This window comes from Lissotriton helveticus, chromosome 10, assembly GCF_964261635.1.
Source record: "Lissotriton helveticus chromosome 10, aLisHel1.1, whole genome shotgun sequence".
NCBI classification, from domain to species: Eukaryota; Metazoa; Chordata; class Amphibia; order Caudata; family Salamandridae; genus Lissotriton; species Lissotriton helveticus.
Genome location: NC_136071.1, coordinates 1,092,843,545 through 1,092,869,090, shown reverse-complemented (window position 1 = coordinate 1,092,869,090; position 25,546 = coordinate 1,092,843,545). Strand labels below are relative to the sequence as shown.

The window sequence follows — 25,546 nt, the reverse complement described above, 5'->3', positions numbered from 1 at the left end:
AAATGGCACAGCACAAAGCAAGTAGTAAGCTTTGCCAAAGGGCATGCATACACGTAATACAGAACAAGGCTTGCAGATGATCCATGAAATAACCCTCATCACCGCTGGTGAAGAGGTGAATTAATCAATTGCTATGCATTGAGTGCAGTTAGCAAAGGAACAGGCTATCCATGCAATGATGGTACTTCCAACTCCCAGTGCTGTCAGCCTGCCCATCAGCACGGTGTTGAAAACAATAGCCGTGCTTTTAGGTGACTGCTGGTTCAGCTGCCCTAGAAAAGAGTGTAAGGGTAAGGGCAAGGGCGGCCTACATTTGGAGTAAACTACAAGGCAATAAGCGCTTTATGTTCTTAATTCAAGAATAGCAAGCAGCCATCAGTGATGCATTCAAGAACCTTTCCCTCGTGTATAAATGCCTGAAGGGCTCTTCCCATAAACCTCCAGGAAAAGATCACTCCTTATGCATTTTTCATTGCTTCCACCTCAGCAATAGCCTCTCCTGGGTTATTCGCAATGCCCTCTATTCATGCAATTCAAAGCTAAACTCAAAATACAGCTATTTCAATACTTCTCTCAAAACCAGGCGTTATCTGCTAATTTCTCTTCAACTTTTAGAATTTAGCAAACAAATTCAGCATAATCCTTTCAGTTTTTTCATCGATGTATGTGACTTTTTCTAAAAGTGAAGAGATACAACATTAAGTAACCTTAACATCACACTAAAATTAAGGAGAGGGCATATCATGTCACAGGTATGACTGGGGTCCCAAAAGATAAATTGAATAGCCAAGTAATGACTAATAGCTCCGAAAAGTATCCCTTGTGGATCCACATTTTCACTCGTGTTCATTTCACAAAAGAAAATTGTATAACGTATTTTGTATAATCGTGTGGCCTCTAAATGCATGAACATGCTTGCCTCAGATGACATGCTAGATCAATGTAACCACCCTCTGCACATCATTGGAACCAACAGCTCCCTGCAACTAAATCCAAGTAAATTCTGCTATGCCTGCCTAACAAGTAAACGTACCACCTAGTGATGGATAATATAGAGCTTTTTCCACATTCCCACCTGACCTCCAGTGCAATGTCATATGGACTCAAAGCCATCTGCCCATGGGGCGATCCTCCACGTCTATGTACTGAGTCTGCCAATAGGGAGATCATCCATTTGTCTAATTCCAGGGCACCTATATCGCTGCCTCTTGCTGCCTCCTTCCATTGGACATCTTCATTCTCTCTGCCATGGTATGCATGTTGACCCCCATATTAAATTCTCAAAATCATCATCTCCATTTTAAATTCATAAGCATATGGCAAACTTGCCAAACCAGGGTCTTTAATCAGGCACTACCTTGATTGACTTGCTAGTTCTGAAAACATTTAACTGCTGCGCTAGGATTTTCATTACCCCTTCCTGCCTTGCCCCATGACGGAGCCATGAACCTGATCATGCACACTATTAAACCTTCCCTCATCTAGCCCTACCTGCCCCTATTACCTCCAGGCGAGCTGGCGCTTGGTTCAGATCAAGGGTTTAAGTTCCCTGTCCACCTTCTCAAGGCAGTCTTTGGCTTGTCTCCTTGCTACCTTCCAAACAATATCAGCATCTCTTCTCCAATGTGTGTACAATGCTCCGGGACGCAGTACCTGCTTCTCAATGTCCGAATCTCCAAGATCAGCATCGCAGTTCCGAACGCGTGGCCTCCTTTCTCCCAGCATTTGAATGCTCTCTTGTTGGATTTCAGTGCACTTTCTGACATCCAGGCGTTGCCCACATGGCCATGAAAGACCTGGCAAAGTATTTGCTTCTTTCCCATGAACCCCCTGTGCCACCCTGTAACTTACAACCCAATCTTGCACTTGGTCATTGTTAAACATGGTCACGTCTTGTTATGTTATTGCCACTTTTATTGAGCTTTCGACCATTGCTTGGGCACTGTGGCATTTTCTTCATCTGGAAACACTGCTGTGTAGAAATTGAGGCACCAATATTTGAAAGTGGAAGTTGATTGAAGGTGTTGTGCGTTGTTAGGTTAGTTGACATGTTGTTCAGTGTTTGGTTTCACAAATGTTTGTTATTTAGTGTGGCAATAAAATGAGTTTCATGTAGGGAGATCTTTGTGATGCTTTATGTATATACGTGAATGTGCCGAAGGACTCTTCATCTGGTAAGCCTATGTTTGTTTTATCTGTGTTTTTTTCTGTGGTGTATGTGGTGCACAGTAGTTCAGTAGATTTCGGAGCGCATTGCTAGGTACATGGCTTTGGTGCCATGTTGTTTGCATGATGGTGAGAGGGCTTTGGGCAGCATCTGCTCTTGTTCTGTCTTGCAAATGACCATTTGTAGGTAATACTGGACAAACGGTTTATGCAATTGTTGTTGTATAGAGTGTTGTTGGCTGTCCGATGAAAGCCTAAATATGGGAAATCAAAGATTTGAAAGTGTAGGGGGGGGCTGACCATAATTTTGTGATTGGGGTGATGTGTGGTGAGTCTTGGGTTTGAGTGGTATGTGCATCCAGAAAAATTGCTTCATAACCCTGATCGGATGTATATGCATGTGTGATATTGGGGATGACCTGAAAGATGAGACGTTAGACCTATCAGAGGTTGTTCCCACATCTTTCCCGTCCGCTCCCTCAATTGATGTAACATTCATCAGCCTCTTTTATTATCTCCTGGCCTTTCTAATTGCTCGCAATACAAAAACACTCCCCACATAGGATGAACACAATCCTCAACACATTTCCTGCCACACACTCCGAAAAATGTAATTTGCTACTGGTGTGGGCAAGTGCTTCAGGAAGCCGCATGGTGGTAGAAGGCACTACACCAATGCCACAGTAAATACAGTCTTTCAGATAGTGGTGCATTGTTCTTCCAAATAATTGCAGGTTAAATGCATCGTAATCCTTGGTCTTTCTCAGAGGGATTCCAGTGCACCATTTGTCATACTCAGAGCCTGCAGGGACCAGGACTAAAACCATATCAACTAACCTCTCACAAGCTTGGCCAAGAGAGAGCGATCTGATAGGACGGCGCCTGCCATCTTAACCCGGATGCAGTCCAGGGAGCTTGTGATGGAAAGGTTGTGTAACTTGTGCCAGCTCTCACATCGGACTTAATTGAGTTATCCCCTGAAGAAGGGTTCAGTTTCGAACCCGAAATGCATTGGGACTGTTTATTTTGTAACTTTTGAACACATTGATTTATCCAAGTGAAATGAAATTTTGTATATGTGATCATGGTGAAATACTCAGAAATTTAAAATCATGTTACTAGTATTTGTAAAATACTTGCATATGTTGACTTCTTTTTGATTGACAATCATGTTTATAATGATATGATAAAAGCTTTTCATGCCTTGGAGCTTTTCAGTATTCTTGCATTCATTTCTCTAAATCTGTACTTAAGACATCTTTTGTCTAAAGCTGTGCACCACTTTGGCTGTGGGTACCCCACAGTCCCTTCTTGAGCTCTTTGGCCCTGCCATACCCTTCTGGGGTGCATTACTGCAGGCGGTGTCGGGTGGGCGCGGGGGACGAGAGGCATCTGTTGCCAATCCAAGGATAACAGTATCTCCTTATTTATATATTTCTGTCATTCATTGTGTGTTTGTATTTTACAAGTGAAACGTTTTCATGGAAAATATAACAGCTGCTTTGGGGTATGTAAATTCGAACAGTATGTTTTGAGTGTGTAGGTAACTGCAAGTAATTTAGATTATACAAAAGTACAATAGATTTCTCACTATTGCTTCTTTCGTCATTAACCTGTTATTTTGTTCTTCTTTTTTTTATCTCTTTCTCCATCTTTTGTATTCCCTTTTCTCCCCATGCATTGTCATGTATTTAACTATTATCTCATTCCACATGCTACTTTTTACTTTCCGACTCATTTCTCACATATGCTTTTTGCTGTTCTAACTCTTCCACTTCTTCTGGAAAAAAAATACTTTGTTCCCCTCTTTTTTTGATCCATTGGCCTTACTCTCTTGCCCCCCCCTTATCCCCATCTATTGGTTATGTACTACCTTGGCTTACATTTTCTTTTTTCCTCTCACATCTGTCACCTCTCTGTCTGCTGTACATTCTCTTCTACAGTTTTTCACAGAATATGGCCCAGACTATGTGTTGGAGATCACGCCCAGCTGCCGTCCAGATCGTAATGAAACGCAGAAGGTCCAGGAAATACTCTCTTCTATCAAAGGTGAGCCCACTTCTCGTTGACAGATTTGAAAGTGCAGAATTGAAGATGAACAGGTCTAAGAGGTGGGCGTCAGAATGGCACATTGACATCTTGACGGTTCAGTTCATTGCACATTAACAAGTCACTGTATGTCCATTTACTTCATTTTTATTGAGTTACAGAACAGATGTGGTAAATCTCAATTCTAACTGCAATGGCAACTTCTGTCTGTGTGTCAAAGCTGCCGTTGCGAACCCTAGACAAGATAAGAACCCGTTGGTGCTCCTGCTGTGCACTCCGCTGTAGCTGAACAACATGACTAGGTTGTGAAATCCAGACAAGACAAGGGGTTGAACTAAGAACCCGTTGGTGCTCTGCTGTGCACTCCGCTGTAGCTGAACAACATGACTAGGTTGTGTACTCCAGACAGGGCCGGACTGGCCGTAGTGGGCACCAGGTGTTTCCCCGGTGGCCCGCTAGGTTGGGGGCCAGTTTTGGCCCAGGGGGCTGTTTTTGTGACCCGGGGCCGGCAATATCGACCCCTAGTAACCTAATCAGCCGAAACCGGGTCTAGGAGCAAGCTCGGCACTACTCCCCTCCCCCCCCCCCCAGGGGGACCGGCCGAACTGGTTGCCAGGGCCGTTTTGGTTCGCAGTCCGGTCCTGACTCCAGAAAGACAAGGGGTTGAACTGAGAACCCGTTGGTGCACTTGCTGTGCCCTCCGCTGTAGCTGGACAGCATGACTAGGTTGTGTACTGTGGACAAAGGATCTTCTCGGGGAGTAACTGGGAATCCGTTCGTGCTCCAGCTATGTCTTCAGCCACTGCTTGAGCTATGCATTTTGTTGCGGGCATGTGCACTATATCCAGAAATGCCTTCACTCATGGACGGAATAAGCATTGAGCACTAGATACCAGTGTGATCTACATACAAGTGACAGAGCTGTCTAAAGGCACTAATATCACTTTCCAAAGACCTCAGTAGGAACACTTTGAACAACATTACAACAAGTTGCATCACAGGTTTCTATGAAAACCCATCTATGGCCTGGCTAGCAGCAGAGCTGTAAGCGAATCCATAACTACTTTTTGTGTTCTGTCCTACTAGACTCGATGGTCACCAATGAGCAATACAGTTCCCCGTTCTTGAGACTTACGGCCTAGATCAGCTCCTCAGCTTCAGCCGTATTAAAGGTAAATAACAAACCCAGCTTGACAAGCTCAGGCAATATGAATTGTCTGGGCTAGTCGATCACAAGCTACAGAGATCGCAAAACAACAGTGAAGGAATTGTTTGATTCTGGATTCAAGAAGGCTGTTGCCCCTTCCTCTAAAAAAGAAGGTCAGGGCCAGCATTCCAGGTACATGTACACATCTGATATGTTTCTAGACAAGAACCTACCCAATGCTTTTTCAAGGTTATACTGGCCTTAAATTCATTAAGAGAAGAAGTCTTCAATCACTACTGATCCTTAGAGCGCAATTGGTTAGGAGGCTTCGTAGTCAAGCTATCAGTGAATGAATTGCTACTTTCTAGTTACCGCCAAGACATGGTTGACCACATGAATACGCGTAAGCCACGATAAACTGATGCTTTGACTTGACCCAGATATTGTGGGTGAAGTTCCATGGTGCTGTTTTTGGCCATAGTGCTGGAAGGTGATGCATATCCAACTGCGATTATCACCAATTAGAAACTTTTTGGACCTCGTGAAGCCAATGTATGAGTTTTAAGGGACAAGTCTAAAATGTAGTATTCATGTTTCAGACCATGTGCAGTACATGTAGCAATGGAACAGTAAACTGTAGTGTTCTCCCCAAAAAGTTGGAGTTGCCCTTCGAACATCCGCACAGTGCCAAGCCCATGTAACCGTATTCAGTCTTTCTGCATCGACTAGCTGTCCAAATCCCTGGAGTTCATCGCCCGCTTCCGGCTGCAAAAAAGGGCATCGCCTGTTCTACTCTGCAACTGCTGTTCCAAGTGTGTACGACACTACACGTGTGTATGAGAGTGCCAGTTTATAGTATCTACACCTAAAAAGCTTTGCAAAGCCAGTAGGTCTGGAGTTGTGACCGACCCTTCGGCTTTAGCAACACTTTTTTTGTTTTTGAATGATTTTAACATAAGGCACGCATCGTATAAAAACAAGCATTGTCCAGTTGCCACAACGTATATATTTTGTATGCATAAGCAGACATTGCACAGCTGGTATCTGGCACAAAATGGGACTACTTATTGTGCGGATGTGTACATAGTACAAGAGCAAAAAAGAGGGTCACTCACAGGTATGCCAGCCCAGTGGCTGAAGTGACCCTGTACCCCATACTGTATGCTGTTGTAGGCATAAGCATACTGTGACTAAAACTACAGCAGACCAATGGGTGAAAAGAGATGACTGAAAGGCTCAGTGTGTATATATAGTGCATATATATATTTTTTGTCTTGGCTATCTCTGAACCTAAATCCCAGAGAGGCCTGCCAAGGACAGATCCCTGAAGACAACCTGTAGAACCATAATAGAAGCTCCACACCTTTGAACGCCAATAAAAATGTAATGTAGGAAAGAGAATTATTTCTTCCAAAAGTTGCACGTGTACTTGAATACACGATCGATATATATATATATATATATATATATATATATATATATATACACACTGTGTGAGTTGTACAGTTTTTGCGGAGCAGCAAATGAATGCTGCTTTACATCGAAAATTGTAAAAACGGAACCATCTGGTTAATCATCTGTTCATGACTTTTGTGGGGCCTGTCCCACCCCCCACCCCTCTCCACAATTGATTGTGTTTATTTACCTTTTCAAAAGGCTGCATGCTCTGTTAATAGCGTCACAAAAACTTGTGTGAAGCCGGAAAGAAACAGCAGTTCATCCACTCTCTTCTAGTGCAGTAAAAATGTTTTATGATCTGCTCTAGATGGAAACCAGAGCATCAGAAAGGGGAAATTAGGAAAGTATGGGATTTGATTGGGGAAAGAGGGAATACCATGTTGCGCCATTGTGCTTCTAGCAGATGTTCTGAACATCAGTACAGCCCCGCTCGCCGAGCTGTATGAGTATGTTCACCTGAGTCTCCACAGCATTATTGCTGGTCCGCACCATAATGAAGCCAGGACACGACTGAGGGGAGATGTGACGAAGGACGAAGCCAGGTGCCCTGGTCACCTGCGCCTTCACTTACAGACACAGATGCAGTGTCTACATTCTAGTGACTGTGTTCACATTGTTCTGTGAAACTGACCCAGGGCTGTTTTTCCACTTATCTGCACGCCATTAATGTTTTTAGGAACTCTGTGTACAGCATTGCTAAACCCTAAATAGATGACAGAACAATGTTCAGGAGAAATCAGTTTGGCAGTTTTAAGACACGGGGAAAAGGACAGTAGTTGTCAAACAACATAGTTTAGAGCTCTACGGAGACATAGAACATAATGGTTACAGCTATAAGCATTAAAATAAGTACGCTGATTCACATAATTATGAACAAAATCAGAGGTACAGTGTTTTAAACCGAAAGATGTAATATTACCAATAGGTAATGCAGGTGATTGGCTACCTGCCGTAGAGCATTGGTAAGCAGGGATCAGGAACGAAGATCGCTTTGGTGGGTTATTGAGGGTATGTTTGTGGTGTGAGTAAATGCTCTTTAGGTTGAGAATCGAAGATCTGGAGTGTGGGCAAGCCTTATATCCATAAGAAAGGTCTTCCATATTCTCACAGTGTTCCCTGGAAGTATGTTGGTCAAACCTAAGTACATATAGGATTGCTATTAGAAGCACATACCAATTTATTTCAGTTTTAGTTTTTATTTACTTTTCTAAAACTTTCTAGAATATTTTTTCCGCTTGGAATTTTTGTGCAGGATATTTAGAGAATTAGAAAAATTGTCCAGTAAACTTTAGTTAGTGAACTATTCTGCATAGTATTGACAGCACGTACTATGGGCCTCTCAGAATCGGGTTTGTTACCCCCATGAGATACAAAGGGTTTGCGGGAAGAACTCAGCACACACCGCGCTCTGCCCCCTGGAACCACCTCCCATACATGTATGGCTGGTCGGAGACTTCATAAAGGTCAGATGAGGAATACAGCCCACCCTGTTCAGATATTGCTTTGGCTCTTACCTTCTTTTACACCTGAAGTAACTTTCCTGGAAGCCACCATCCTAGGGGCAGCCACCTGTGTCCTAATAAAAAGAATAGCAGGTTTTTGTAGTTTTTCATATTGCAGTTTTTTTCCATTTTTTTAAGTATTGTAAAAAATAGGAGTTCCTGTTAACCAATGTAATGGTTCTAGGCAAGGACTAGAACGTCTTGTCTGCAGTCCTTTCACTCTTCTCACCCTGGATGTTTTCATTCTTTGCCACGCCTGACCTGCTGAAAGCGCTTTGAAGCGAGTGTCGTTCGTAATAGCATGTTATAAACTTAGTAAATGGAGTAAATATTTGAACTGTAATGTTTGGCGCTATAAAGTACATTTCTTGTGGGCCTTTGCGGCCTCTCTGCAGTGTCCTGCAAGTCTGCCTGTGGCACCTTAAAAATTCACTAAACGCCAGAAAAGTAAATGACGAGTGTTTGGGGTGCGGCTGGTTCAAAGGAAACATCTCTACTTGTTTAACCCCCGCATGTCTGCCAGTTTGTCGGGTTGCGCTTCCTGTGGCCTGGGGCTGCCCCAGGCAGGCCGCGGTTTGTACTTGGAGGGCTCAGTGCGAGAGCCGGTGGGCGCTATATCCCTGCCCAGGCAGCCAGGCCTCACAGCGTGACCCTGGCACTGCCCCGAGGCTGGAAGGGTGCTCTCTCTCTCACCTGTCACTTTAATTTCTTCTCTTCTGGCAGGCTCGTGAACTTTTCCAGTGCCTTAACTTGAAGCTGATTGGTGCAGTGACTTATGCCGATCAATGACCCGTCTTTAAACACTGTGTTTACTGATCCACTCTTTGTAAACTCGACGGTCATTCGACAAATGTTGTAAAGCGCTCCGATACCTTCGGGTCTGGCTAGCGCTATATAAAACTCCTAAATAAATAAATAATTAAAAGTTGGCACAGTATTGAGTGGGGTGCACAAAAACTAGAGTACAATCATATTCCCCAATATCCCATGAGTCCGGGTGTACCCAGTACCCACAAATCTTTACTTCCAGCTCGGATGTGTTGTTAAGGTTGGCACAGAACAGAGGAGTCGTCTTTTGATTTGAATCGTTCGCTGTGAGGACTTTTTTTTTTTTTTTTTTTTTGTGGCCACAGAAACTTGGCGAGTCTGTAATCGTATCCTCGCCGCTGAAGTGTAATTGAGCGGTTTAAGTAACACTAGTGTGATGGATAAGGTTGCAGATGTAATCTGTTTTCACTATAACGTCAGCCTGTTTTCACTGCACGCTGCCTCGGTTTATTTAAAACCCCGGTGTCGGAGATGAGACGAAAGATCAGGTTTGAAAACAAGAGCCCAGATGAATGGGACGTTCAGCGGGCTCCCTTTCCTGTGACAGGCAGGCACTTTGATGTCCCACTTGTTTGACAGGTTCTTTGGAAGAGAATGATGATTATGCATGGCGAAGATGTGGTGTCATGGCAGAGCTACTTATACAAACTATACCCTGGCAACCTCGTCGTCACCAGCAGTAAATCAGCAAACCTTCTCCCATTTAACATCGGAGCACTGGGTTTTCACAGTAAGAGCTGGCCTTGTGGTCTTTCTGAAAACTTTACAGGTGGTTATAGGCCCGCAGGCTTGACTTGAGCCCACGTGCATACATTTTCACATATATTGCTGAGCTCATACGATCAAGGCTGCAGGTTGGGGGGTTTCTTTCAGAGTAAGATGACCCAACCATGTCCTGATGTCGTTGTACTCGCAGCCTCTTGGATTGTGGGGCTGGTTTGAAATTTGTTTTTTTGCCAGGACTGATTTTGGTGTTCACCCCATGCAAATGTACATGGGTTTCCTATGAGTTACTTTATTTGTCATTAGTGGTGTTTGACGTGTCTCCATCAATCCGATAATACATATTATATACTGTAGCTCTACTATATCTTATCAGGTAAAATATGCTACATAGTCCTTACCAGTGGTTATGGTGAATTCAAGCTTTACCTTCTACCAATATTTGTTTTCTTATAAGTCTTAAGGCTTGCTAGGCTTTCCTTGTGGGTATTGTGATCTCGCGGTTATATTTTGTGTGTTCAGATATCCCTATCATAGTGTGCGAGTCACGTGTACTCTGTGCGTCAAGTGCAGCTGCAGCCCTTAGTCCGTGATCAACAAGACTGGAACCACACTACAGTTGATTGAAGAGCCCCAGTCAGGCGAAAGCTGTCTGGGGTTGCTTGTTTTTAGTTTGGAGGGGACCTGGTCTGGCAGTTTGGGCTGGACTTTTCCTGTTGGAGCAGGGTGAAGGTTAATTAGAATATTGCTGGGTCCAAACTGATGTGGCATGGTGGGCTAAAGAACAATGGGTTAGAATGCCAACCGAGCTATTGCCAGTGGTTAGTTAGACTTATTGCAAACTCACATACAAACCCCTTTTGTGTGTTTGATCATCTATACTTTTGAGCAATACAAAAGCTAAACGCTGTAGAAAGATTTCTAGATTGCCTGTGTAGAAGCATTGGCACAGCATTGAGCAGCCCAGAAAATAAGGGTGTTAAACTTCCAATCCATATGTAAGACATTGGTGCTCTCGCTACAGGTGGCTCGGAATTTCTCATTGTATTGCATGTTTTGATGGACTGATATGTGGGACTCTGTCTTTTCATGCTAATCCCCACATTTGTTTCTGCATTTTTTCACCTAGGACTTTGCCTGATTCTAGCAGTGCAATTCTCCAGGTGAAAAACGCCAGCCAAGTGTTTATGCCACAAAACTTGGAATTCTGATGGAACTGGTAAAAGCCAATACTAGCCCAATCATAATTAGTAGGCCATTGGTAAAGAGGGCCTAAGAGGTACTATAGAGGAGAGAAGGAGATGGCTGAAAGTAGTGAGGCTAGGTACTTGAATAAAGAAAGTGGGACATGGTCCCCTCCTACCCATGCACACCAAAGAGGGGAATAGAGAAGAGATTACGTGAACCAGGAGAGTTCAGGGAAGCATCTGAGATCAAAGGTGAAGGTGTGGGTTGAGTGGTCTTTGCCATAACTAAGGGCAAAGAAGAGAGAGACTTAAAACAGGAAGTTCAATATAGTAATGAAATATATTTAGTGTCTTGAAATACATCCAGAATTATTTTTCAAAATAATATGCTGCTTAAATTAATACATACAAACCTACGTAAATGCAGTTATTGAGAAACAAATAATACAGTCAGAAAGGGCTAAATGCTTTTTTGTGATGGGGCTTCTCAAGTTAGTCAGCTTCTCCTCAAGATTCCTTCCACCTGAGGAATGATTCAACAGTGTCCAGATTGGATCTTCTTTACTTGACCAGCTGTTCTGATCATGTGTATGTCTGTAAGACAGCCTTCAGAAACTCCCCCTATCTTTCTTTATGTCACCATTATAATCATTTCTATTTTATTGTGGCCTTCCCCAAAAAGATGTCATGTCATGGTGAGTACTGCGAGTGGAATGCTGAAAAAATTTCTAAAGTAAAATTGTGTGAGTGTTTTAAGATATCCCTTGCAGTAGACCGTTGTCTATGTTTGTGTATCAAAGAGGATACCCACACAGAAGAACTATCTTTACAGACAAACAGCTTTTTATACTAATCTGTATTTTGTCACTTCTCAGTAAATTTATTAGTAATTGATTAAATTGCCCAAAGATAAATATATTGTGACCGGTTGCTGTTCTGAGGTATATTTGTGCTAATGTGGCATAAGATACTTGAGAGGTGGGGCACCAAAACGGGAAGAACTGGAGTCAAGACTAGAGGTGCTACCCTTAGACTTTGCAAGTATGTATAGTGGAGCATACATTAAAAGTGTTTTGACATCCATTTTGATTGTACCAGAACTGAGGTAAAGTAATGTGGGGCAGCATCGGGCTACAAAAACACCAGTTATTTATTCTTCAGCTGGGGTCACTCCTGAATCAATAAGATAAGATGTTTGTGCCTGTCAACAACAGGAACAACAGAGTCTGGCTTCCTTTGGACTGTAGGATCCTCTTCAAAACATTCTGCCTAACTCATAATGCCTTCTATGGCGCAGGCCCTGAGGGTATCAGGGCAATTCTTCATCACTATGTTCCAACTAGACAGCTCACTTCTGTAGAAAATAATCTTTTAATTGTACCAAGGTTTAACAAGGCTAGATAAGGAGGTAGAGCCTTCTTGACTGTTGCTGCCAAGTTGTGGAACTCCCTCCCGGAAGAGCTTTCGGGTCAGGTGTCACATTCGCTCTTCCGTAAAGCCTTGAAAACCTGGCTTTTTTCTCAGATTTCAGTATAAGCATGCCAGCTCCTCTGCCCACTAGTTCCGTAATGGCGCCTTGACGCCCTTGGGCTAAGTTTATCGCTTTATAAAGTCAATATTCATTCATTCATTCATAAGAAGTTGAAATGAAGAGGAAGGTGAGCTTAAAGTTGTTTACCTGTGCCAGGCTTGACTTGTGTGGGTGGTATCTCTGCCCTGATGTATCTGACTATATCAGAGTTCACTGAACTGTACAATAAATGATCTAGGATTGGCAAAGCCAATAGAACTGGCATTGGCCGCCAACCTTTTTGGCTTTGTCTATACTTACGGTAATTTGTTTTATCATGGTTTTTGTAAAACTATTTTCGTGGGAGTTACTGGGCCCTCGTCAATGTATAAACAATTTAGCTGAAAGCAAAACAAATTTTGTGTCTAACAAAAAAGCACTCTGCACATAATATTCCATGATACTGAAAGGAATTATTTTGAGTGTGGATGTATTCTTTGCGAAAGGTCAGAGTGCTGCCACTCTCAGTGAAGTTAGCCACTCGCAGTTATGGTTAGGTCTATTTTTCAATGGAAAGAGTGTTTTTTGGTTTGCTAATAACTGTGGACCTGATAGATGAATCTTCACAAAACTTTCCCCCAAAAAAGTTCATCCACCTCAGCTCCTTCCAATAAAGCTGTGTGAACCGTCAAGTAAGGATCGAGAAAAAAGGGGGGTTCCAAACTGCAAAATCCCTATACATTTTCCATAAACTTCTGTAGACGAATCTACAGCAAAAATTGCTGCATAGAATTACACTAAAATTGGCAGAAAGCTAAACTTTGGTACATATATTGGTCTTTTTGTGATCTGGTGTAAATCGGTTCAGTAGTTTTTGAGAAATTTAGAGTAAAAAATAATTGCGATATAGGCAGTTGGATCTGCGAGTCTTTTGAGACTCTCGCATGAGCAGCAATTCAAAAAATTAAGTGTTCTGATTGGCCTAGTGAGCTTTATTTCTCTTGGGTAATTTCGCTCCTGCCGGAGTCAGAGTCACGCAAGCACTCTGATGGGCTGCCAGCAATATTAGAAAACGTTGCTGGCGGCAATTACAGGACTTGAGGACTTATTATCGAGGCGTGAAGTAAAAAAATTACACTAATAATAATATAATGTGGCAGTATAGGGATACCCTGATCCCTTAGTCCCCATAGGAAAAAAAATCTGCAATCCCGTGAGACTCTTGCGGGATTGAAAAAAAATAATTGCATCCGGGCCGGCTTTTATTTACAGATAGTAAGCCCTGTGGAGCCCACCCTCAAGGCTGTATTCATAAAGGTGGGCACTGCGTGGTTCCCCTCCCCGAGCCTCCAGATGCCCTGTGAAGCCCACCCCTTAGGCGAAAATAATGTTATGGGGGGGCATTTCCCCTGAGCCATAAGAGGCCCTGAAAAGCTCACCCTCAGGGATAAATATTTTATGTATGGGGAGAGGGATGTATGGCCCCCTCCTCGAGCCATCGGAGGCCCCGGAAATCCCACCCCTGGGCCTAAAATCATTAAAGAATGGGAGGGGTGCCATGCCCCCCCCCATCCCGAGCCATGTGGGGCAGGCTCAAATTCTATATCCAGGGGAGCACACCCCGGGACATAGTGGTTTTCCTGCCTGCACCAGCGTGGGCAGGGAAGCCTGTGTTTGCTCTCGCTTGGCGAGAGCCTTTTCAAAACAACCCACCAAGCGGGAGCAAGCACCAAGCCTGCTCCCAGCTTGCAGGAGCTTTGAAAATGCCCCCTGCTTCTGGTAGCGGACTTTTGATCGGTTTCCCTGCCTGCAGTGATGCAGGCAGCAAAATAGGTAAGAAAATTGCTCCCGCTGACAGGGAGCAGCATTCGTGGACCCTGTGGGTGAGAGCAGTGCGGGCTCTTGCTTTATACAGGAAGCCAGCCAGGGGCGTCTTGGGGCTCCCCCTGCGGCCCCCAATAAGACCATGGTTGGTGCCCAGAGTGGGCACCTTCCTTTAAGTTTGAGGGTCCCAGGGTATGAGGTCCCTGGGGCCGAAATCGGCCTGGGGAGTGGGGCAGCGTGCACCCCTCCTCCTCCAAATGGTGCCTTGGGAGGGGGGCTAGGGTTCCCATTGCTGAAATCAACCCGGGGAGGGGGGCCACATATCCCTCTCCCCCTAATAATGGCTCCAACCCTGGGGTTGTCTGCCTGGGTAGGGGGGCCATATACCCACCCTCCCCATAAAAATAACACTGGGCCCCAGGGAATGGGGTTCCTAGGGTCGAAATCGGCCTGGGAAGGGGGTCAGCATGCCCCCTTCTCCCCAAAAAATGATGCTAGGCCCTGGGAGAGGGGGTTTCTGGGGCTGAAATCGGCTGGGTAGGGGGCCCACCTCCCCTTAAGAAGATCATTGTGACCTGGAGGATGGGGACCACAGGGCTGAAATTGGCTAGGAAAATGAGGCCTGGTGTGCCCCTCCTCCCACTTATTTAAAAGTGGGGGCCACCGAGGGATTGGGTTCCCAGTGCCTAATGCGGCTCTGGGAGGGTTCAGCATGACCCCCTCCCCTTTAATCTAAAAAATAAACAGCTCTGTGGGGTGGGACCCCAGGGCTATGCTCTTTAGCCAACCATGGCATGGAGTTGGCTGTATGGAGTGAGGGTACTGGCTGCAGGGTATGGCCCCAGGGTTACATTTACGTTTGGTATTTAAGTATTAATTTAGGTTAAAAAAAAATTAAAACACAGAAATTCGCTGAAAAAAACAAATGTTAAAGTAACGTTATAGTGATTAAAAAATATATTTTTTCGTTAAAAAAAACCTTAGAAATGTACTGGAAAAACCCAAAATTTAAAGTAACGCTAGAGTTACATGAATTTGTCAAACACAACATTAACGTTTTGAACAAAAAAAAAATATTAATAATTCACCAGTTATAGTTAGCAACACTAACTATAATTTGCACTCCCGACATGCACTGCTTATGACCTCACATATATATATATATCACTTGTGACATGTTCTATGACATCTCAAATGACATCACTGATGATATCATCCAGGGAGTGCTAGTTTGTTTTATAGTTTACATAGTGGAAGATAAGTACCGTATTACTTGTCTACCTAATTTTGTACTGCCTTGGACCAGCTAATGGGTGTAAGTGATTACAAAACACATGTGCTCCTAATTTACCAAAGGTGTGTAGAGGTATTGAACATGTTATAAATCTTTAGTAGCTATGTGTGCAGGTCACAGTTGAATTGTGTTCATTATGTTCCACACAGGTTTTTTGGTTCTGCAGAAAACGTTTTCAACAGGAGTAAGAATCTAGTAGATACTAACATTTGTAAGCAGCCTTGAGTTATTAGACAGCATTGTGTCACCATGACAATTTCTACATAATATAGAAGATTGTGTGCACCAAGTACTAACCTATGTACATGTGCTTTTTTTGCTTGAAAAGATGGGCTATCTGTAAAGTTTTCACCACAGTATGCTGTAAGGTAGGTTGCATGGTAGTACGATGTATAGCACCTTCAGCTCTTAGTTATTTTAAGAAAATAGTGCCTTTTTTGACAACTGTTGCATAGAGTGTTCTTAATAGATACTTTTTTAATATTCTGTTTCTCATAAAAGTTTCACTGTTTGCAAACAATATGGTATAGAGTAAATGCTCTCCATAGAGTAAGCACTGTTTAGAGTACCCAATTCTTACTGAAATCAACTTTATTTCTCAATTTAGGTTTGATGAGTTTCAGGGGTTTGAAGCTGTTTGTAGTAGGTCATTTGTTTTGGAACTTACATTCCCTATTTTTAGGAACTTGGCTTTCTGTGAACAGTTGTATACAGATTGAACGCCCTACTCAATTAGGGTTTCCTATATATCTGTGGTTGATTGTTAATGTGAACTACGTTGGCTGTAAAGTGTATGGTTTAGGGTCATTGTAGCTCATAATGCATGCTTTCTACACCTAAGGTATTTGTATCTCTGGCAGTAATTATGTCGGATATTCTCCTGAGCTTTGTTGCACTTACTGTCAGACCTCTAATGCCATAGTAATTACAGACCAATATGCGGTAAAATGAAGCTTGGATCAAGTGATTTGATTGATTTTGATTTGAAAATAATTTATATTGCGCAACTAAAACCCTAAGGTGTCAAGGCGCCTAACAAAAAGTAGATCAAAATGGCAAATCAGACTACAAGAATGCGCGCATGTAAAGGCGGGTCTTCAGGGCCTTTCGAAATAAATGCTGGGTGGGGAGGGATCTTAATTCCACAGGGAGAGCATTCCACCACTTGGGTGCCAAATTGGAAAAGGCTTTGCCACCCCATCTAGTTTTTCGAATACGAGGGACTGATAGAAGAGATTTATTTGAGGAACGTAAGTTCCTACAGGGACTGTAACTGGACAAGATGGATCCAATTCCAGTGGGGCTACTTTTTGCTAACGCCCTATAGATCAAGCACATGGTTTTGAACAAGATACGATCCTCCATAGGGAGCCAGTGAAGGCGTTTTCTGGCCAAGGTAGCCGAGGTGCGCCGAGGTAGATCCAAAGCAAACCTGGCTGCTGCATTCTGGACTACCTGCAAGCGCTGCAGCAGACTTTTATTCAGTCCCGCATACAGCGCATTGCAGTAGTCCAGACGAGAGCCAACAAGGGCAACTGCCAGTTGCTTCCTCGCCTGCTGTGAAAGATAGTGCCTGATCTTCCTCAGTATGCGAATGATGCCCCAACAGGTAGAGATGGTCCTATTTACCTGTTGACACATACTGAGGCTAGGATCGATCACTACCCCGAGGTTTTTGGCAGATGAAGCAGGCATAGGGCATGCTCCCAGTGAGTCTGGCCACCAATCGGCTGACCATACCTCCTCCTTACCTCCAAACACCATCACCTCAGTCTTCTCCCCATTCAGTTTCAGCGAATTGTGAATCATCCACTGTCCGACTGCCTCCATACAGGATCTAAAATTGGAGGCAGTAGAAATAACTGACTGGGAGAGAGAGACGAGGATCTGGGTATCATCCGCATAGGAAACTACCTCCATCCCAAAAGATCTAATTAGTCTGGCAAGGGGGGTCACATAGATGTTGAAGATGGTCGGACTTAACGCCGACCCCTGAGGGACCCCTCATTGCACAGACAGGGATGGAGATAGAAATTTACCCAGCTTCACCCTTTGCTCTCGTTCGTCGAGGAAAGAGGTAAGTAGAGCTAATGCCTCCCCCTGAACCCCGATCTCCCTCAGGCGAGATGTTAGAACTGAGGGAGAAAGGGTATCGAAGGCGGCAGTGAGATCTAGGAGGATCAGGAGGGAGGTCTGTCCCCCATCCACACACATACGGATGTTATCCAGTACAATGGTGAGGGCAGACTCGGTGCTATGTTCCCTCATGAATCCATGCTGGGAGGGATCCAGACAGCCTGAGTTTTCCACAAAGGCAGCGAGATGCTTATTCAGATGAGATTCTAGCATCTTCGCAGGGGCTGGAAGCAGTGAGATGGGACGGAAATTCTTTAATACCCCAGGGTCAAGAGAGGGTTTCTTGAGTAAAGGTTTTACTACTGCATTTTTCCACTGCTGAGGAAAAATACCCTCCCTCATGGCCCTATTCATAATGTCTACAAGGGGGGGCAGGAGAGAATTTCTACACTGCTTTAGGATCTTAAGCGGACAGACATCTAGAGGAGAGCCAGATTTAGTTTTATTAAGGAGCATCTCTGCATCCTGTAGAGAAAGAGGAGGGAAGGATTCCAAACACCCCATCAGGGGTTTCTCCGAGAGAACAGGGTCCAGGGCAACAGGGACAGCAGGCTTGATGGTAACAGGCCTCTGTAACTCCAAGGCGGTATAAATGTCCAAGATCTTAATCTGGAAGAAGGAAGCTATGTTATCACAGAGCTCCTGTGACGCAATCACCGGGTCAGGAGTCTGAAGGGAAGTAAGGGAGTCCGCTATCCTAAAGAGCTCCTTAGGGGAAGAAAGTGAGGAAGTAAGAACCGTAAAGTATTCTTGTTTTGTCCTAATAACTTCCAATTTATACTTTCTTATCAGGATCTTATGGGCTTCCTTATCCCTTTGATCCCAGCTGGTATGCCATTGACGCTCCTGTCTCCTAGCTTTCTGTCGAAGTAATCTTAAATGCTCCGAAAACCACGGGGCTGAAGGTCTTTTCCTAGCAGAATAACACAGCCGTGTGGGAGCTAGTGCTTCCAGAGCCTCTGTAACGGTCTTTTCGTATTGTAGGACAGCCGACTGGACATTGTCCCCCAGGGAGGTAGACATGTCAGATATCCAGGGTATAAAGGAACTTTCCGTAATATTGTTCAAGTTCCTACGTAGTTCCCTCTTACTCGGAATATTTCTAAATCCATCCAAGGTCGGACAGGACACATTGAATGGTACGGCCAGATGATCTGACCATGAGAGAAAAAAGGAATCTTTTACCATCAGCCTCCGATCACTGGAAAAGATTCCATCGAGCGTATGCCCTGCTCGATGGGTGGGCCCCTTCACCAGTTGCAAAAGTCCACAAGCTGACATAATATCTAACAGGAAAAGAGTGTTGTGGGTCTCCAGCAGCTCAAGATGGAAATTAAAATCTCCCAGAACCGTTAGGTTTTCGGAACCAAAATAGGGCTCTAGGATGTGGAGCAGCTGCTGCCCAAAGTCGGCTTTCGGGCCTGGAGGGCGATAGACCAAAAACCCGTTGAATGTAAATTTATGGGGGCGTGTCAGAGAGAAATGAAGTGCTTGAAAGGTGTCCTTAGGATCCTCGACAGGTGTGATGAGGCAATGGAAGCAATCCTTGTAAAGAATGGCTAGCCCTCCTCCCACACGGCCCGTTCTGTCCTGCCGTACCAAGCAGTACCCCTCCGGGACTGCTTCAATAAGGTCAGGACCAGAGGAGTCCTTTGCCCATGTCTCCGTAACAAAGACCAATGAAGGCTTCCTGTCGAGCACTAGCTCCTTAAACATGATGTTATGTTTAATAAGTGAGCGAGCATTGACAAGAATGCACTCTTCTTGCAATACATTGCCTCCTGAATCAACCGGAAAATCTAATAAATAAGGGGAGGGAGGTAGGCTAGAGCCACCGGAACCTGCCAAGAAACAGCCACAACGAGGAAAAGAAAAAAGGTCGTCAGGAGAGCTTTTATAATGACACGGCAATCCTAAAGGCTTAAGCCTTAGCATCTCCTGTAACGAGTACTTACAAGGCAGGGGACCAACCTTATCAAGACCAGCCGTCCACCCGTCTTGCCCGTCCTTGGCGTGGACGAGCGCAGACGGGCTGGACTCTGGCGTGACTGCGGCGCACACGCTGCGCGCACACGCTGCGCGCCATAAGGTCCGGTTAATATAGGGCTCTGGCCAGTCCACCTCACTGCTAGAGCGCAGAGTGTTGCAGCGCTTCCCTAGCACCCACCCAAGATGGCGCCCACAAATTTCTAAGCGCGAGGATCGGGACCGCCTAAAATAGCGGTGGAGGCACAATTATAGTGCAGCAATGCGGAAGGGAATTAAAAACAGGGGAGAACTGTGCTCTAAAATAACACCAGCAAGAAAATACAAAACGGGTAAATTAAAAGCGCAAAATGCGTCCAATGCGTCTAAGTGCGAGCAAGTCATGAGTGATGTCATCAATTATATCATAATGCGTGTCATGAGTAAACAGTACACAGCGGGGGTGCAAGCTACAGTTGGTGCTGCTGTTAGAAATGGAGTTTCTGGTTGGCAAGAGTATCCACCTAAGCCAGGCCAAACCCACCCCCCCAGTCAGGGCAAGTCAGTTACACACCGAAGATAACCTGTGCTCACCCTCTGGTAGCTTGGCGCCGAGCAGGCAGGCTTATTATTAGAGGCAATGTGTAAAAAGTTTGTGCAACACAATGAATACACCACAAAAGAGACTCCTCCCAGGATTATATACAAATATATAGTATATTATATATATAAATGCAGGCCGAAATGACATGAATCATAATTACTGTGCATATTATGCAATTACGGAAATAGTACTCATTATCCTGACCATGCAAGAATTAAAACGACTTACCTAACATCAGGACATGAAATTCAGCAATTTGGTTAGAGAAAACACATTAATCACCATATCTCACCATAATATCATAAATATGTTGCCAGTTAGGTCCCCCAAATGCAGATAACGCAGATGTATTTCCCAAGGGATGCAATTTTAAGGTAGCACATTAGATGTAGGTAAAACATTACATAGATATTCCTTGGAATGCATTTGCTATTATGGGCAATTGTGGGGAAAGAGCCCCTGTAATCACACCAAACACCATGGGCACATAAGATGCAGAGCACCTACTCTCCTATACCATCTTATACGATAATTATGGTAAAGCGATGAGCTCCTTTGGAAAGAATTTTGGGTATGCAATGGAGGCCGCAGGAGCCCCTGTGCGCCTACCATCTATAATGCATAACGTACAGGCTTCCAAAATGTAAAAACTCCCCTGGGGTAATTGGGCCTCTGCAGAGAATCAGCCTCATAATGGGGAGTCAAAGGTCAAGTGCCCCACGGCACAATTACCCACAGGTATTTTTTCCAAATTAGGGGTGGTAGAGAGCAAGTATACACCGTAGAGTCTTGCTGGAAGACCTCTCTGGGAACCTCGTATTAAGATCCCCAAAGGCATATATTTTCATAACTTTTACTTACACAGCACCCTGCCAATAGAGCTACTTAAGGACCTACCCTAGGGGTGACCTTTATGTAATAAATGGGGGATAAAGAATTGGCAAGTAATTTTAAATGCCATGTCAAAGTGACAGTTAACTTCGCACGCAGGCGCTGCAGTGGCAGGCCTGAGACACGTTTGAAAGATTGCATCAGTGGGTGGCACAAGCAGTGTTGCAGGCCCACTAGTAGCATTTCATTTCCAGGCCCTGGGTATATAGGATACCACTTTACAAGGTAAATTAAATAGGCCAAACAAATTTAAACCAATCATACCATGTTTAAGAGAAGAAGCACATGCACTTTAGCACTGTTTACCAGTGGTAAAGTGCCCAGAGTCCTAACGTCAACAAAAAGGTCAGAAAATTAGGTGGAGGAAAGTAAAAAGTGTGGGGATAATCCTGTAGAAAGGGCCAGGTCCAACAGCTGCTAACTATGGGGGCCTATTAGGATGGCGGACGGACCTGGGGGCTGCGGCGTTCCCTCCATGCAGATTAGGATGTGACCCCCTATCTTTAACATTGCGGCGGGTGCTGCTTGAAGCAGCGCCCGCCGCAAGGTTAAAAGTGCATGCTTTGCATATGCATGCATAAAGCGGCAGGCACCGCGATGTGCCTGCCGCTTTGTGCATGCATATGCAGGGGGGTACCATAGGTACTCCCCATGTGCACCTCCCACCCCCCAACACCCTGGGGGCTCGCAGTGAGCCCCCAGAAACGAAAGACCACATGCTTTTCCACGGCAGAAAAGCCGCCGCGGAAAAGCATGTCTTCTGCCCCATCTTAATATGGCTGGCGGTGTCTGATAGACACCGCCACCATATCAGAGCTTTTCCGGCGCGGTCGGAAGCCGACCGCAGCGGAAAAGCGGCAGTCGGTCTTCCTGACCCACCAGCCATCCTAATCTGGCGGTGGGTCTTTGGAGTCTCCGCAGCGGTGAATCCGCATCCTCCGGGCCGGCGGTGGTTTCCGCCGGCCCGGAGGATGCGGATTCACGGCGATCCTAATCGACCCCTATAATTGGTGAATTTCTGTGGCTTATTTTAGTTCAAAACGTTAATGTTGTCATTGACAAATTCACATAACTATAACATTACTTTAACCTTTGTTTTTTTTCTGATGAATATGAACATATACTATTCTTCTGAATCCAAATAACTGACTAACCTACCCACCTCTCAAATTACTTTAATATTACACTATACTAATTCAACACTAATCCTTTATGGGTTCGGGAGTAGTGTGCTACTCGCCGAAAAAGCGCTTCCAAAGCCTCATGAGTGGTAGTAAGCGATATATAAATGCAATTACATAATATATATATTTATTTATTTTTATTTATATAATCAAAAGGTCTTGGATAAATTAAACAAGTCCGGTTGTAATTATGTTTTTCCTGCTTTTCTCTTTTGTTTACAGGGAACCTGAAGCATGTGGTTTAACTGACAAGGAAGGATTATATTCCCACACCACCGAGAAGCTCAGTCCTGTAATGAAGGCCGCCTGTTTATGTGAGAGTCTCGTGGAATTTGTGGCTGCAGGGGAAAATTTGGAAGAAATTACTTCAGAACGTTTCCAAAACAATACAAGTTACAGCGGCAAGGCTCGCATGGAAGGAAGCCGAGCGCCTGCCGCGGATCGGATTTCCAATTTAGAAAGCAAGAAAAAAGGGTTTTAACTGTTAGAACAATTTCTGATTGCCTATTTTCTTTTTTTACTAAAGCAAGGCAAAATGGTTTTATTTCATACAAATATATTTCCTCTTTCAGACAAAGGGAGTTCGGGATTTGGGACGAATATAGGATGCAATGTAAAACAAAATTGGGAGAAACTGAAGTGCATCTTTTCGAACAAGCCTTGTAACTGGAAAAAATCTGCACCAGATGTCTGAGCGAGAAGTGTCTGAATTTAGATTTTTAATGCATGCTTTTAAGCAGACCACCAAGTACATCGGATACTTTTGATCCACGCGGTGGCCTCCAAAAGTTTCAGAGTAGCCCGAAGCGCGGTGCTGATGCCCGGTACCACGCAGGTAGGCTTGAAACCACATGCCTTCCCTGCGGAAGAGACATGTTCACGTTTTAGATGACCGCATCTCTACTGGATTCAACAGGTAGAGAGGTTCGCAGGGATTTTTAATTCTAGAGGAATGGGTGACCCTGTGTATTACTATGGCAGTGATACCTATGTGGTGTTTTACCAAGGAGAGGCTGCTTGTGAGTCTTAAACCGGGATAGAAGCACAGAACAGGCCCTTGCCAGAACACACAGGAAATGTACTGCCAGTAATCCAGGTTATTTTATCAACAGAAAAGAAAAATGCCGCTGAGATAACCCAGCTTTGTGAGCCAATACTTACTGATCGATAAAAAATGTAAATGCAGATACTGGGTTGGGTAGCAAACTACCTGATGTTTTTAAACTATTCTTTCTCGATACTATTTTGAATTCTCCACTGTGTAGTACTCTGTTGTCTTCGAAGTTTTTATTTGCTTGAAATACGTTCACTTTTCTAAAATAAAATGGATTTTTAATAATTTTGGATGTTCTTTATGTGGCAGCACTGATGAATCGCTAAGACCATTTTCCCCTGCAGTGCATGGTGTTTCTGTTAGATCTATTCTGAGGACAGCAAGGTGATTGATTTCAGGAGTACCTTTCCATCTTCAGTTGAAGGCATAATCTACAAGCGTTACTTTTTGACTGCTTGTTTTTTATCTTTACTATCGCACTTTCGCTCAAAGTACTTTACAACCTACAAAACAGAAAACTAAATTCAACATGATGTAGCACATGAGTAAAACATAGAGTGATCGACATTATTTTTTGGGAAGTGTAAAAAAAAATCAAGTTTATGGAGTGGGAAATAACTATTAGACTAGGTTGTTCTACAAGTATAGTGGTTTAAAGGAGATGGCATTATAGGTTGTGGCTTGTGAACTGCTACAGTTGTGATTGACTCACAACTCTTCCTACAAGGTTCAGAGTGATGTTCTGATGGACAGAGCTATACCTTAATTATCCCTTTATTTAATCAATATTTTGTATTTCTTTAGATTTTTGTAAAGCGCTCCATACCACTTCGTAGTAGCCTCTGAGAGAGTCTGGTAGTGGTCCAAGAATAAGGCCATATACATAGTCCTGGAGATGTTCAGACATAAGGCCATATAAAATAGTCCTGAAGATGTTCAGTCAGCCAGCCTGCTGGTGAGTCAATATGGCAGCTGACAAGCACATACATTCTTGAAACGGTGTAAAAGTCATGTACGAGCCAACATTCGTAGCCTGGTCGAGAAAGGGCAAATGCTGGTTAAAGTAATGACCCCAAAGGAAAGCGTGTAAGCATAAGACTCATTAATCAGGTAATGTTTTAATCTTCTCAGGCCCAAGTGAACAGTTTTTTCCACATCCCAATCCAACCAACAGTGTGTGCAAATAGAAGTCCGGTTATTGGAAGTTTATGCAATTGTTGAGGTACATGATGCCAGTGTTGTGTAAGGCTTTGTATGTCTACGTAAGAAGTTAGATAAGTGCTTGTTTGTAGATTGGGAGTCATTGGAGCTCTTTGAAGTGTGTAGTGATGTGTCCACAGGGTGTGAGGTTGAGGGTGAGCCTGGCCGCCGAGTTTTCTACGATCTGAATTCTTCTGTTCGGCTGAGCGCTTATTCAGCCATAGAGTGCGTTGCCGTATTCCAGTTGCTGGTGATGAGGGTTGGGTGATTGTTCTGTTAGTGTCGTTGGGGACCCATTTGAAGATCTTCTTGAGCATTTTGAGTTTGCGGAAGCAGGAGACGGAGACTACTTTCACTTGGCTGGTCATAAGTTACAGTTCATCAGTAAGATATGCATTGAAGATTCCTAAAGAGCTGGTCAGCTTATCCTACCAAAAACAATAAAATGATAAGACACAGCAAAATTCAGCTCACCTAGAGAATTATGTGAGAATATACACAACAAACACAATAACATCCAAACAAAATATCCTGAAACGGCTGCTTAAAAAGCTACTCAGCAAGCCAGTTCATGAGGTAAGCTGATCTCCTGCGCCATCAGGTAGTTCTTTTGTTCTGCGGATTTCTTTCCTTCTCTTTACGAGCAAAATCAGATTCAGGCTCCAGATACGGCCCTCTTCGGTTCTCATAGCCCCATTGAAGAATTTAACCAATTTAAAAGGCTTACGAAATTTTGAGCCAGGTTTATGACCAACAGGCGCGCGTATGAGTACAACACTCTTCACTTTAACATTGGTACATTCTGTAGGAAATCACCCTCTTTT

General features: G+C 44.0%; 1 protein-coding gene across 2 annotated transcripts in view; it reads left to right on the top strand.

Annotated features, from left to right (window-relative positions):
- The window catches only part of HDAC8 (histone deacetylase 8), a 583,094-nt gene extending 559,287 nt beyond the window's left edge, over positions 1–23,807 (top strand). The window contains exons 10-11 of one of the 2 annotated variants that reach the window (XR_013601699.1): positions 4,110–4,215; positions 22,691–22,719. Coding sequence is in view for 1 of the 2 variants with exons in the window: in XM_078663810.1 (XP_078519936.1) it covers positions 4,110–4,215; positions 22,691–22,713 (129 nt within the window). In the remaining variant the exon portion in view is untranslated. Of the gene's footprint in view, positions 1–4,109; positions 4,216–22,690 lie in introns of both variants that reach the window. The other variant, XM_078663810.1, reaches the window with a different exon arrangement.
- The last annotated feature ends 1,739 nt before the right edge of the window (positions 23,808–25,546 follow it).